Below are 15,059 nucleotides of genomic sequence, written 5' to 3' on the forward strand. Positions count from 1 at the left end.
AACAATGTGGATAGAACTAGAGGGCATTATGCTAAGCAAAATAAGCCAGTCAAGAGAAAGATAAATACCATATGCTCCCACTCATATGTGGGATTTAAGAAACAAAACAGATGAACATGTAGGAATGGAAGGAAAAATAAAATACGAGAAAAACAGAGAGGGAGGCAAGCCAGAAGAGACTCTTAACTCTAGAAAACTGAACCGAGGGTTGCTGGAGGGGAGGTGGGGGTGGGGTAATGGCGTGATGGGCATTAAGGAGGGCACTTGATGTAATGAGCACTGGGTGTTACACGCAACTGATGAATCTCTGAATTCTACCCCCGAAACTAATAATATACTATATATTAACTAAATTGAATTTAAATAAAAATTTTAAAAATCAAATAAATAATAAGACTCTCAACTTCTGAATAATTCTTGAGCACATTTCAGTTTCCCCACAAAACACCATTTCTCCAGCGATCTTTCTGATTCAGCCATCAGAATTACATTTTCTGTGTTAATTTTTTTCAATACTCACTAGTATATGTATTATCTCTCTCATATAGTTTTTCTTTTTTTTTAAGATTTTACTTATTTATTGAGAGGAAAACGTGAGAGAGAGACAAACCAGGGGAAGGGAAAGGGAGAAGCAGGCTCCCGGCTGAGCAGGAAGCCCAATTCAGAGCTCAATCCCAGGACCCTTAGATCATGACCTGAGCAGAGGGCAGACGCTCAAATAAGCCACCCAGGTGCCCCTCATATTGCTTTTCTATAAATGGATATTCAGTGAAGAGATGATTAATATGAACCTTAATGTTTTATACCAGTATCCACTTGTTTTGCCTTAGAAGGCACTAAGTTATATTTACTGAAAGAAATTATTCAAACTAAAAAAAAAAAAAACTTTCTAGATTTTTCAAATAAATTCACTCAACCACTATTATACAGCAAGATCATCTCTATGGTGCCAGACTGCACTAAATGATCACTGACTGCCTAAGATTTTTTTTTTTTTATCCTTTCTCCCTGGAATTCACTGTAGCATTCCCTTTATCCACAGTTTCAGTTAACCAAGGTCAACTGTGGTCTGAGGTCCAGATGGAATGGTTAGGAGTATACCCTAACCCTACATCACAGTGCCTATGTCATTCACCCGACTCCATCTCATCATGTAGGCGTTTTGTTATCTCACATCATCATGAGAAGAAGGGGAGTACAGTAAAATATTTCAAGAGAGACTACATTCACATAAATTATTATAATATATGGTTATACTTAATTCTACTTTATTATTGTTGTTAACTTCTTGCTGTGCCCGATTTCTAAATTAAACTTTATCATAAGTATGTATGTATAGGGAAAAATATATAGGATATACATAGGGTTAACTACTATCCATGGTTTCAGGTATCCACTGAGGGTCTTGGAACATGTCACCATGAGGGATATGGGAGGAGTACCATAGAAGATTCTAATCACAATAAGCTGTTTAAAATGCAAACTTAATCAGTGTGCCTTTCTTTTTAAACCAACCATTTCTCTCTTTTTTTTAAGGGAAGCCATAAATCCCATATCATTCCAGTTGTCCTGACATAATTATTTATTTCCTTTTTTTTAATTCTGTTTTATTTTTTCAGAGTTCCAAGATTCATTGTTTATGCACCACTCCCAGTGCTCCATGCAGTACGTACCCCTCCTCAATACCCACCACCAGGCTCACCCATCCCCCCCTCCATCCCTCCAAAACCCTCAGTTTGTTTCTCAGAGTCCACAGTCTCTCCTGGTTCATCTCCCCCTCTGATTTTTCCCAACTCACTTCTCCCCTCCATCTCCCAGTGTCCTCTGTGTTATTCCTTATGCTCCACAAGTAAGTGAAACCGTATGATAATTGACTCTCTCCGCTTGACTTATTTCACTCAGCATAATCTCCTCCAGTCCCATCTGTGTTGATACAAAAGTTGGGTATTCATCCTTACATAATTTTTTTTAAGTTTTATTCATTTATTTCGGGGAGAGAGAGGCAGACTCCCCACTGAATACACAGGGAGCCCGACATGGGGTTTAACCCTAGGACCCTGGGATCATGACCTGAGCCAAAGGCAGGAGTTTAACCAACTGAGCCACCCAGGTGCCCCTCCTACCATAATTATTAATAATGACCCTTTCAATGCTCAAGAGGTCCTAGTTTGGATGGGAAACTACTTGATCCTCCCATTTATAGAACACCTATTACATGCCAAGTTGTGCACTAAAACCCATGATCCAGAATTTAACTTAACAAATTACTGCCCCTGTTTATTTTAATCTTGGTGAGACAAAAGACTTAATACAAAGAGTAATGAACGTCTAATATCATGCCGGGTATAGTTAATGGCTGTGACAAACAGTAAGGTTGACAGAGAGAGGAAGAAGGAGGAATGGAGGAAGATAGTGAGGAGGGATGACGGAACAAAGAAATTAATTACAATTATTGATGATGAAGAGATTAGAACTGAATTAAAAAAAAAAAAAAGACCAAGAACATTGCAAATTAAGGAATTTTCCAGAGAGGGGAATGATTTAAACAGTGCAGGACCACAGGCTACATCCATGTCCTGGTGATATTGTTGGTTGAAACAAAACCACAAAACAAAAATATCTAGCCTATTAGCCCAAAAAACCTTCACATGCAAAATAGTACAATACTATTAAACATCGCTTCAAAAAACATTAACACCTAAGAAGCAGCTTTCAGTAAGGTCTCTCCTCATTTTTAAATCTCGTGTCTTCTCACTTAAAAGAAGTTTCACATAAGGCTAAGTATACTAAAGGGCCCTGGTTCCATCAGTATGCACTCCACACTCACCCAAGCAGGCTGGTTGGAAGAACGCGTGGATGCAGGTCCTTCCATGGCTGCACTCCTGATGTGAGAGCTGGTGGCTTGCTGGAAAGTGTGAGATTTCTGCTTCTGATTCCCCTTTTATGGAGGAAGGGAGAGGATAACCCAATCAGCCGATAATCCGGCAGAAATACCCTGGCTTATATCAATGGGATTCGAACGTTCCTAAATCTTTATACAAAGATTGGGGCACCTGGCTGGCTTAGGGTTGTGAATTTGAACTCCACATTGGGTTGCCTCTTTGGCTGTAGAGATGACTTAAATAAACAAACTTTTTTAAAAACACAAATATGTGGAGATCTTGACACTGTCAGATACTGTTGTAGATGAAAACGTTGAATACATTTGTAGGTGAGCTATATTGGGTTTTTTTTTAATATAATTTTTTATTTTTTATAAACATATATTTTTATCCCCAGGGGTACAGGTCTGTGAATCACCAGGTTTACACACTTCACAGCACTCACCAAAACACATACCCTCCCCAATGTCCATAATACCACCCCCTTCTCCCAAACCCCCTCCCCCCAGCAACCCTCAGTTTGTTTTGTGAGATTAAGAGTCACTTATGGTTTGTCTCCCTATTGGGTTTTTTTAAAGATTTTATTTATTATTTATTTGACAGAGAGAAAGAGAGCACAAGCAGGGGGAGTGGCAAGCAAAGGGAGAGGAGAAGCAGGCTCCCCACTGAGCAGGGAACCTGACAGGGGACCCCTGAGATCATAACATGAGCTAAAGACACTTCACAAATGAGCCACCCAGGTGCCCATCTTTTATTATTCTATTGTTCCCTCAATAAACTTATCAGTTGCAGTCATATACAAATCTCCATGTAGTTAATGAGGGGCTCCTGGTGGCTCAGTCCATTAAGCATCTCACTCTTGATTTCAGCTCAGTCTTGATCTTAGGGTGGGGAGTTCAAGCCCCGTCTTGTGCTCCACACTGGGTGTGGAGCCTACTTAATGCGTCCTTTTCTTAACGTAGTCTAATGCAACTACTTTTACCACCTTCCCCAAATGTTAATACATTCAAACACTTCCAACTACATTTATAACTTTTCTGCTTTACTCTTCTCACGCATTTCAATTCTACATGTTATTTTAATCTCTAAGAGAGATTTCTAGAATTGCCTCATAAAAAAAAAAATTCAGGGGTTGGGGGGTAGGGATAGGGTGGCTGGGTTATGGACATGGGGGAGGGTATGTGCTATGGTGAGTGCTGTGAAATGTAGAAGCCTGATGATTCAATGGGGCAAATAATACATTATATGTTAATATAAAAAGCAAAAAAAATTCATTTGTAATTGTAAATTTTCCTTTCTTTCTCTTCATTCCTTCCGGAATTCCTGATTTTTTTTTATTTTTTTATTTATTTTTTTTTTTTTTGCTTAAGCCGAAAAAGGAATTTATTTCATATAGCTAAACAGCCCAGGGATAGAACTCCTCTCAAACCAGCGTGATTCATGGTTCAGTGTTTTCAGGTCATTTTCAGGCCCTGCACTTAATGGGGTAGCTCTATTCTCAGACTTTGAGATGGATCACAGAAACTTGAAAGTCTCTTTTTTTACATTTTTTTTAAATTATGTAATGTTAGTCACCAGACAGGACATCATTAGTTTTTGAGATAGTGTTCCATGATTCATTGTTTGCATTTAACACCCAGTGCTCCGTGCAATACGTGACCTCCTTAATACCCTCACCGGGCTCACCCATCCCCCCACCTCCTCCACTCTAAAACCCTCAGTTTGATTCCCAGAGTCCATAGTTTCTCATGGTTTGTCTCTCCCTCTGATTTTCCACCTTCATTTTTCCCTTCCTTCTCCTAATGTCCTCCATGCTATTCCCTATGTTCCACAAATAAGTGAAGCCATATAATTACCTTTCTCTGCCTGACTTATTTCATTCAGCATAATCTCCACCATTTCCATCCATGTTGATGCAAGTATTGGGTATTCATCCTTTCTGATGGCTGAGTAATATTCCATTGTATATATGAACCACATCTTCTTTATGCCTTCATCTGTTGAAGGGCATCTCAGGTCCTTCCACCGTTTGGCTATTGTTGACATTGCTGCTACAAACATTGGGATGCATATGGCCCTTCTTTTCATTACAGCTGTATCTTTGGGTAAATACTCAACAGTATAATTGCAGGGTCATACGGAAGCTCTATTTTTAACTTTTTGATGAGCCTCCACACTGTATTCCAAAGTGGCTGCACCAAACTTGTATTCCCACCAACAGTCTTGCATTCCTGATTTTCAATCTGAGAGTCTATTCCTTTAGTTCTTAGTTCTTTAGTTCTTCAGTTGAAGAACTAGTCTAGTATTTGTTTTCTAAATCAAATCTGCTTACAATGAAATGTTTCATTTAAGTTGTTCTTATTGTGGGCAATATTGTTGTTGGTATAGAATTCTGGGTTTGATATGACATTTCTTCTAACATTTTAAAAATTGCACTCAGTTAATACCAAACTTATTTAATATTTGCTTTAATACCACTAGTTAACCTTTTTCTTATTTATCTGGCCTCTGCATTCTCCAAAATCCGTCACCTTAACTTTGGTTTTTTAGACAATGGTGTATCTCCCTATTGTCTCCTGTGACCTGACTTTGTTTAGGGGGTGGTGATTTAATTACATCCGTGGGTTGGTGTCTTTCATCAATGTTGAACAGATTGTGTATTTTTACTTCGGACATCATTCTTCCCCATGACCTCACAGCTGTTCTTTTTTATTATTTTTTATTCAAATTAAATTTAATTAACATATACTGCAGTATTCGTTTCAAAGGTAGAATTTAGTGATTCATCAGTTGCATACAACACCCAGCTCTCATTACATCAGGTGTCCTCCTTAATGCCCATCACCCAATTACCCCATCCATCCACCCACCTTCCCTCCATCAGCCCTCAGTTTGTTTCCTAGAGTTAAGAATCTCTTACAGTGTGCCTCCCTCTCTGTTTTTATCTTATTCTAGTTTTCCTTCTTTTCCCCCATGTTCATCTATTTTTTTCTTAAATTCTGCATATGAGTGAAATCACATGGTAATTGTCTTTCTCTGACTGCCTTATTTCATCTCAGCTCCTCTGTTGATCTCACTTTTCTTTTAACCCTGTCCTGAGTTTACTAGTAGTGTTCACCCTATAGTTTTGTTAGGATATTTGCTCTTGAATTGTCTTCTGGCTTAGGAACTCAGCCCTTTGGAATCAGTCCCTTCTTAAATACTTTAATTTTTATTTTGGTTCTACCATAAATGTAATGCATAACTTTATAAAGATAGCAGAGAAGGACATCTGGGTGGCTCAGTTGGTTAAGCATCTGCTTTCAGCTCAGGTCATGACCCCAGGCTCGTGGGAAGGAGCCCCGCATAGGGGCTCCTGGCTCAATGGAGAGTTTGCTTCTTCCTCTGCACCTGGGCCCCACTGTGCTCTCTCTCTCTCTCTCTCTCTCTCTCTCTCTCAAATAGTTAAATAAAATCTTTTAATAAATAAATAAAAAGATAGCAGAGGAGTTTCACAATGAAGAGAAATGTTTTCCTTCTTTTTTTATTAACATCTTAATTTTATTTTATTTTTTTCAGTGTTCCAAGATTCATTGTTCATGCACTACACCCAGTGCTCCATGAAATACATGCCCTCTTTAATACTCACCACCAGGCTCACCCATCCTCCCACTCTCCTCCCTTCCAAAACTCTCAGTTTGTTTCTCGGAGTCTACAGTCTCTCATGATTCATCTCCTCCTCCAATTTCCCTCAATTCACTTTTCTTTCCTTCTAATGTCCTCCATATTATTCCTTACGCTCCACAAGTAAGTGAAACCATATGATAATTGACTCTCTCTGCCTGACTTATTTCACTCAGCATAATCTCCTCCAGTCCCATCCATGTTGATGCAAAAGTTGGGTATTCAGGGGCGCCTGGGTGGCTCATTTGGTTGGGCGACTGCCTTCGGTTCAGGTCATGATCCTGGAGTCCCAGGATTGAGTCCTGCATCAGGCTCCCTGTTCAGCAGGGAGTCTGCTTCTCCCGCTGACCTCTCATTCTCTCTCTCTCTCTAATAGATAAATAAAATCTTTTTTTAAAAAAGTTGGGTCTTCATCCTTTCTGATGGCTGAGTGATATTCCATTGTATATATGGGCCACATCTTCTTTATCCATTCATCTGTTGAAGGGCATCTTGGCTCTTTCCACAGTTTGGTGATTGTGGACATTGCTGCTATGACATTGGGGTACAGATGGCCCTTCTTTTCACTACATCTATATCTTTGGGGTAAATACCCAGTAGTGCAATTGCAGGGTCATAGGGAAGCTCTATTTTTAATTTCTTGAGGAATCTCCACACTGTTTTCCAAAGTGGCTGCACCAACTTGCATTCCCACCAACAGTGTAAGAGGTTCCCCTAACTCCACATCCTCTCCAACACTGTATAAAGAACTCCTCAAACGTAACGACCAAAACGATAATCACGTTGAAAAATGAACAGAACACATAAACAGACACTTCTTCTTTAAAAGATTTTATTTATTTATTTGACAGAGTAAGACACAGCAAGAGAGAGGGAACACAAGCAGGGGGAGTGGGAGAGGGAGAAGCAGGCTACCCTCTGTGCAGGGAGCACGATATGGGGCTTGATCCCAGGATGCTGGGATCATGACCCGAGCCAAAGGCAGATGCTTAACAACTGAGCCCCCCCCCCCCAGTGCTCCAGATGTTTTCCTTTTGATACAACAAAACTCAAATTGATCGGAAAAAAAAATTATAACTTGAATCAAAATAAGATCATGAGAAGCCACTATTCATTAAAATTCACTAGTTAGGGGCTCCTGGGCAGCTCAGTCAGTTAAGCATCTGTCTTGGGCTCAGGTCATGATCTGCAGTCCTGGAATTGAGCCCCAGAAGTGGACTCCCTGCTCAGTGGGAAGCCTGCTTCTCCCTCTGCCCCTTCCCCTGCTTATTTCCCTCCCTCTCTCTCTCACTCTCAAGTAAATAAATAAAATCTTAAAATAAAATAAAATAAAATTCACCAGTAAGACAGAGGGAGTGGACAATCTGGGTGAGAGAAGAAACTGACATCACACACATCTGGTAAAGTGCATCAAGCCAACTTTTGTAAAGAATTCTGTGAAATAAAAAATAAAACTGGGTGAGCCTGGGTGTGGGTATTAAGGAGGGCACCTATTGCATGGAGCACTGGGTGTGATGCATAAACAATGAATCTTGGAACACTGAAAAAAAGAAAATAAAAATCAATCAATCAATCAATCAATCTAAAAACCCACTAGAAAAGAGGCTCAAAATTCTAAAATAGGGACACCATAAAAAAGCTTAAACAAATACTCAGTTAACATGTAAAAAAAAAATTAACTTCTTTTGTTTCAGGGAAATGCTAGGAAAAGTCAAAATGAGATACTATAACACAGACATTAGCTGAAATGAAGGGAAAGCAGTCAGATCATTCTTGCATGGCCAGTGAGAATCTAAATGCATAGAACCAGCATCTGGTAGATGTAACACAAACCAGGGAACTCAACCTGGCAACAAGAATTCGCAAAACTACAAAGATTAAGAATGGATCTCGCAAATGTTATGGGGAACCACATACCATGGGAACAGCACAAGACAGCGAGCTGCCATGGTGATTGACATCTGCTCCGGAACTGCGCAGCAAAGCCCCTGGGTCCTTACAGAGTGACGAGTGGGATCCTGGAGCCCAACACCCAGACCCCTTGACTTCCAGGAGCTGTGGCGCCAGCTGGTTGTCAGAATCACTGCAGCAGCCAGGTAGTCTCTCCCAGGGTTGGCTGGGGAGGGTGACTTGACCGGCAACTTCCCCGCACCCCCACCCCCACAGTCTCTGCTTTGAGCCTTCCCTGGAGGCCAAGGATTCAGCTTTTCTCCCTCTGACCCAGAGATGGCTGAGTCTCCACGTGCACGTGATCACCTCCAGCTGCCCTGGAACAGGTAGTCCCTGCGCAGCTCATGCTCAGCAACTGGATCCTGGTGGTCACCAGTTCTTTGCCCAGGCCTGGTGGCTTCGTCCCTTCAGGCCAATGCACGTGGGGAATCAATATTGGAGAAGTATCCCTCTCAGCCCAGAAAGCAGAGCACATGTGCATCCCTCTTGCAGATGAGGAAGGAGAGGCTTCCCAGAGCCACCGGTCCCAACTCCCTGTGGGCATCCTCAGCCAACCTGTCTGGGGGACTGGTCCCTCTTGCTTCAGTACTTTGGTCCTCAATCCTCTCTCTGGCTGCCACCAGCTGCCCACCCTCAAGTCAGAGGATGCACCCACTGGAGGCTGAGGTCCTGGCCCAGCTCCAGGCTCAGACCTCTGCTTCTCTTCTGGAGTCTGGGGCCCAGAACCTGCTGTGTGGCCCATCGCAGACCACCCTCCCATGCCTGCAGGCAATTATTCCAAGGGAAGTGTCCCCAAGTGCCGACCCCTTTGTCAAGAATGGCACATGCCATTCAGAAATGGTGGACACCTGCTTCTTCTAGGGCTGGTCTATATGACCCTATGTCACCCACACTTAGGAACCCCACAAACGGAGAGGCTGGGGGCTTTCACCCAAACCTTTGCTCTGCTAACAGATGCCCTTGTGAGACAAAAGAGACAACCTAGAGTTTGGGGGGGAAATATTGCAAATCTCATTTATCACAAAGGACTAATACATAGAATAGAGAAAATCTCCTAATAGCTCTCAGGGGCGGGGGAAGGAGACCCAGAGGGAAAATAGAGGAAAAACTTCAACAGACATTGCATCAGGAAAAGCAGTTGAAAAGCTGAGGGACATCACTCCGCCAGAAGGCAATGCAAATGAAATCCACTCTGAGATACAAGAACCCAGCTCTTAGGGCGGCTGCAATGAATGTTGTGACCCTAAAGAGGACTGGGGAAGATACGGCAGTTGGAACTGTGGCCCATTCCTTGTGGGAATGCAGAATGGGACAACCACTCAAGGAAAATGATATGTCATTACTTCTGAAAAAAACAAGACCCAGTTCTATGATACAGCTACAATAAATGTACTTTAGATATAGACATAAACAGGTCAAATTATGAAACAAAGTATGCCATACTAATACTAGTCCAAAGAAAGCTTCAAAAGCTCCATCAACAAAAGAGAAAGTGTATTTAAGAGTGTGGTGTATCCACACGGTAGAATGCTACTTGATGAGATAAAGTTTTAAGTACCTACAATAAGAATAAATCTCAAAATAATGCTGGGTAAGAGAAGCTATATAAAAACAGTATAGGGGCGCCTGGGTGGCTCAGAGGGTTAAAGCCTCTGCTTTCGGCTCAGGTCATGATGCCAGGGTCCTGAAATCAAGCCCCGCAACAGGCTCTTTGCTCGGCAGGGAGCCTGCTTCCCCACCTTCTCTCTCTACCTGCCTCTCTGCCTACTTGTGATCTCTGTCTTTAAATCTTTAAAAAAAAAAAAAAAAAGTATATACTCTGCAATTCCATTTGTTAAAAAAAAAAAAAAAAAACTTTAGAAAATGCAAACTAATTTATGGTGACTGAAAGTGGGTCAGTGACTCCTTGGAGAGGATGGGGAATGGAGTGACAAACAAGCAGAAGGAAACTTTTGCATAAGTTTCTGTCTTAAGATTGGTTTTCGTGGGGCACCCGGGTGCCTTCAGCTCAGGTCATGATCAAACCTGCATCGGGCTCTCTGCTCAGCAGGGATCCTGTTGCCTTTCTTCTCTCTCTGCCTGCTTCTCTGCCTACTTGTGATCTCTGTCTGTCAAATAAATAAAATCTTAAAAAAAAAAAAGATTGGTTTTTGTTGTGCAGACATATACATAAGTCAAAACTCATCAAATTTTAGACTTCAAATGTATACATTCATTGAATGTCAATTTTACCTCAATAAAACTGTTAAAAGATTTTTTTTTAAGTTGAATCTTGCCTCATGGCTGGATATTTATCCAAAAGAAATTAAAATAAGCACCACTCCCCCAAAATATTGAGTGCTTACTAATAAAATAGCCAGACCCTGGCCAATAGTAATCATCTTAATAAAGCTCAAAATTAACAAATATTTTATAAATACTGTTAAATTTTATTATCCCCATCACCATTCAAAGCAGTAACTCATATTTTCAAGAATCTGGTGGTTTTCCAGATATTGTCTGGCCCAACCACCATCCCAGCACACACACACACACACACACACACACACCCTACAACAGTGAGGAGATCACTGTTTAGGGGTCACACAGCACAGTGCTTTGGGGGCTGTCTTTGTCCCCCAAGCACCATGGGTTCAAGTCCCAGCTGTACCACTTTCGGGAAGTGTGACCATTTTTAAGTTATTTTCCTTTTTGAGTCTTGTTTATTTCTTATATATGAACATCATGATAGTCCCTACATCTCCAAAGCCATGGTGAGGACAACAAAATAACATTCACTTAGCAGGTAAAACGGTCAACAAGTGCTCATTATTCCTAGTAAATTATCAATTCAACAAGGAGATCTCCACTCCACAAAGCAGGGCCTTCCGTACAAGTCTGTGGGAGAAAACCCTGACCCAGCTAATCATGGGATCTGAAGAAGCTGGACAGGTGCTTAGCCTTGAATATAAGGCTTTAATAGTCACACCATAAATTGGTGCTCTGGGGAAATGGAGGGGAGGAAGGACCACTAGGATCACTCCAGAAACCCCCTGTGTGGTCATCACTTTGGCCTGAGCTCAGCTCTGCTGAGCACTTTGGCCAAAGCCATTCGCACCTCCCAGTTCCTCAGACTGTAGATAAGAGGGTTGAGCGTGGGGGTGACCAGACTGTAGAATAGGGACACCACGTTGTTCTGGTGTGGGCTGTGGTAGGCAACTGGCACCATGTACATGAACACAGCTGCGCCATAGACGAGTCCCACTACTGTCATGTGCGAGGAGCAGGTGGTGGAGGCCTTGTTCCAGGCCTCCTCTGAGCGCATGCGCATAACGGCCCCCAAGACGTGGCCGTAGGAGATGGCTATGAGGGAAAGGGGAAGCACAAGGATCAGCACCCCCGAGGTGGACAGCGCCAACTCGTAGGCAGAAGTGTCTTCACAGGAGAGCTTCAACAGGGCTGGCACCTCGCAGAAGAAGTGATCCACGATGCAGTAGGCACAGTAGGGGAAGTGCAGAGTGACGGAGGTCTGGATGGAGGCGTTGAGCACCCCTGCCAGCCAGGAGGAGCCCACCATGAGCAGACACACCTGGCACCTCATGAGCACAGGATACTGCAAAGGGTGACACACAGCAACATAGCGGTCGTAGGACGTGAAGGCCAACAAGATGCCCTCAGCCACGCCCATCAGGGTCAGGAAGAATATTTGAGCTGCGCAACCCCCAAAGGAGATGGAACCTTCTCCCTGCAGGAAGTGGGATGCCATCTTGGGGATGGTGACCAGGGGGAAGACAATATCAAACAGAGAGAGCTGGCTGAGCAGAAAGTACATGGGCGTGTGGAGCCTGGAGTCCAGGCGGATCAGGAAGAGCAGAATGGTGTTGCCCAGGAGGCCCATGGTAAACGTGGCAGCCACCAAAGAGGAGAGCAGCTGATGTGACCTTGAGTGACTGAAAAGGCCCACCAGAATGAAGTCAGAGGTCACCGATTGATTCACATTCCCCATGTTTTACAGAACATGATTTCACTGCAGGAAGGAGACCAAACGCAAGAAGGAAAGAGACCAATTGCAAGTGAGCTTTGACCCACATGCCAATGGTCATTACTTGGTAGTGGCCGCCTGGAGAAGTATTATGAGGTCACAGCTAGAATCAGCAGTTGGAAATGCCATGGTCCATTAGTGATATCTGTCACAGGCATTGAATGGGAGAGCAGTAGCTTGCATCCCCAAACGAGACATTTGGCCACACACCACTGAAGAGCTACCCACCAACTCTTGAGGTCCAAACATTGGAGTCCCGTCAAAGACAGTGACTTAGCTCCAGTAGAATATTTCAGTCCTCTCCTAATGGTCCTGGGTCGAAAGCAGGGATGAGAGTCCAAAAAGGCTGGGAGGTGAACTAGAGCATAATGGAGATGAAGCAATAAATCAAGGAAGAAAACAGAGAAGGGCCTAGGTCCAAGCACCTGGATGAGAATCTCAAGGAAAGAGAAAGCAATTATGAGCCAGCCCTGGGTCATAGTGAGGGTATGAATCTAGGGAGTGTGAGCCATAGAGGGTGGCTATTGGTGACAGCAGATTGGGGATGAAGTGGCCTGGGGTTAGGTGAGGGACAAGAGTCATCACCGAGCTCAGTGATTATTGGTGACTTTGTTCCATTGGGTGAAGAGTAGTGACCTGTGAGCAGCCAGACTCAATTTCAAGTAAGGTACCAAGCCTAGAAGACTATCTCTAATAAATATTGCCTGGGTGAATGAGGGTGTTAAGAAAGATGACCATGGGCCAGAGGGAGTGACACACTTAAATTTGGGAATTCTTGATTCTCTTGGCACCTTCCAAGGTCCCTGGGAAATCCAGTTTACCCTGGAATACCATGCACCATCCACAACTCCAACAGTGGACAATGTAAGACCAAAAATTCCCAACAGCTGGTGGTTAGAGAAGCAAAAAGACTGGCCATTTAAGGGCAAGTGGATTCTACTGAGGGCCCCACTGGAGCTCTTTGTCCTAAGATTGCCATCCTCACTCAGAAGACCTTCAAGTCTGTTTGATTATCCACATCCTGATTTTCCTATCACATCTTAGCTCCCAACATACCATTCGGCCATGCAGTCAATAAAATTAGTCACAAGCTGGTCTGGGCGTAAGACATTCAGAGGTGAATCACCCTAGGCAAGGTCCCTACTCCCTGTATCCCACACTCTCCATCAGGATATTGACGACAAATGAGGAGATACATGGACAAGATCTTTGTGACAGAGGGAGAGTGCAGTGAGGGAAGTGAATAGGATGTCCTGTAGGAAATGGCTGGGGACACCACTGCACATAGTCAGAGAAGCTCTTGGGACTGATGACCCATGTCCTCAGTATCTGAAGAGCTTCTGTGAGAGGGATGCACTAGAATCAACTGCCTCATGCTACTGGGAAGCGAATGCTAGTGAGGCCAGCTGGGTGGTTCACCCTAACAAAGAACTTTCTAACCATGAAAATCAATGAAAAATGAAATGGGCTGCCTCATTGGCAGCATTTTCTAAAGTCAGTCAATGGTGTTAGGAAATAAGAGACTAGTCCTGTGGTTATAGAAGTTAGAGTTTGAGAGGGAAAGCAGAATCGATCAAATCATTTCAGAATAATCTACTCAGAAATAGACACATGCACAAAGCTGAAGGTACCCAAGGGACACAATGAGATCAGAAAAGGCTTCAGAGAGGAGGAGGCATTGGAGCTGGGTTTTGAAGATCAAGTAGGAGTTTTACAGGCAGCAAGAAGAAGGAAAGTTGTTCCAGGCTGAAGAAATAGAGCACATGTGATTTGTGATTAAGAGAGTGTTCCCCCACACACACAAGAAAAAAATAATAAAATAAAAATAAACAAAATTTAAAAAAATAAAATAAGAGAGTATTCCCAGGGGTCAGATTAAAATGAGCTTGGATCCCAGCTCAACTACTTTGTAGCAGCTTGACCTTGTGTAGCTACTTAACTTCAGTTTTTTCATCCATAAAGCGGGTGGCAGAAATATATGTCAAGGCTAGTTGTGAAGATTAAAAAAGATGAATGTTGAGGCACCTGGGTGGTTCAGCCAGATGAGCATCTAGCTCTTGGTTTCAACTCAGGTCATGATCTCAGGGTCCTGGGATGGGGCCTGGCATCAGGCTCAGCACTCAGCACAGGGTCTTCTTGAGATTGTCTCTCTCCCTCTTCCTCTGCCTCTCCTCCCACTTGGGCTCGCTCACTCTCTCAAATAAATAAATATTTTTTTAACATGGACCGGACTGGAAGAGATTATGGTGAGTGAAATAAGTCAAGCAGAAAGAGTCAATTATCAGATGGTTTCACTTATTTGTGGAGCATAACAAATAGCATGGAGGACATGGGGAGTTAGAGAGGAGAAGGGAGTTGAGGGAAATGGGAAGGGGAGGTGAACCATGAGAGACTATGGACCCTGAAAAATAATCTGAAGGGTTTGAAGGGGTTGGGGATAGGAGGTTGGGGGAGCCAGGTGGTGGGTATTAAGGAGGGCAGGTATTGTGTGGAGCACTGAGTGTGGTGCAAAAACGATGAATTCTGCTACGCTAAAAAGAAAT

The 15,059-nt window shown here is 42.9% G+C and overlaps 2 protein-coding genes across 4 annotated transcripts in view; both read right to left on the reverse strand.

Annotated features, from left to right (window-relative positions):
- The window catches only part of LOC131823403 (methyl-CpG-binding domain protein 3-like 2B), a 34,648-nt gene that overhangs the window by 2,830 nt on the left and 16,759 nt on the right, over window positions 1–15,059 (reverse strand). For 2 of the 3 annotated variants that reach the window (XM_059159717.1, XM_059159716.1), the window contains exon 3: window positions 2,828–2,938. The exons of the other annotated variant lie outside the window; for it this stretch is intronic. In XM_059159717.1, coding sequence (XP_059015700.1) covers window positions 2,828–2,938 — 111 coding nt within the window. The remainder of the gene's footprint in view (window positions 1–2,827; window positions 2,939–15,059) is intronic. 3 annotated transcript variants of the gene reach the window in all.
- Window positions 11,539–12,480, reverse strand: LOC131823402 (olfactory receptor 2Z1). The gene has a single exon (XM_059159715.1). It carries the CDS (start codon window positions 12,478–12,480, stop codon window positions 11,539–11,541), a length of 942 nt encoding a protein of 313 aa, XP_059015698.1.

The sequence above is a fragment of the Mustela lutreola genome, chromosome 2, assembly GCF_030435805.1.
Source record: "Mustela lutreola isolate mMusLut2 chromosome 2, mMusLut2.pri, whole genome shotgun sequence".
Lineage (NCBI taxonomy): Eukaryota > Metazoa > Chordata > Mammalia > Carnivora > Mustelidae > Mustela > Mustela lutreola.

Coding starts and splice junctions, on each gene's coding strand:
- LOC131823402 (XM_059159715.1), bottom strand. CDS start 12,480: ATGGGGAATGTGAATCAATCGGTGACCTCTGACTTCATTCTGGTGGGC.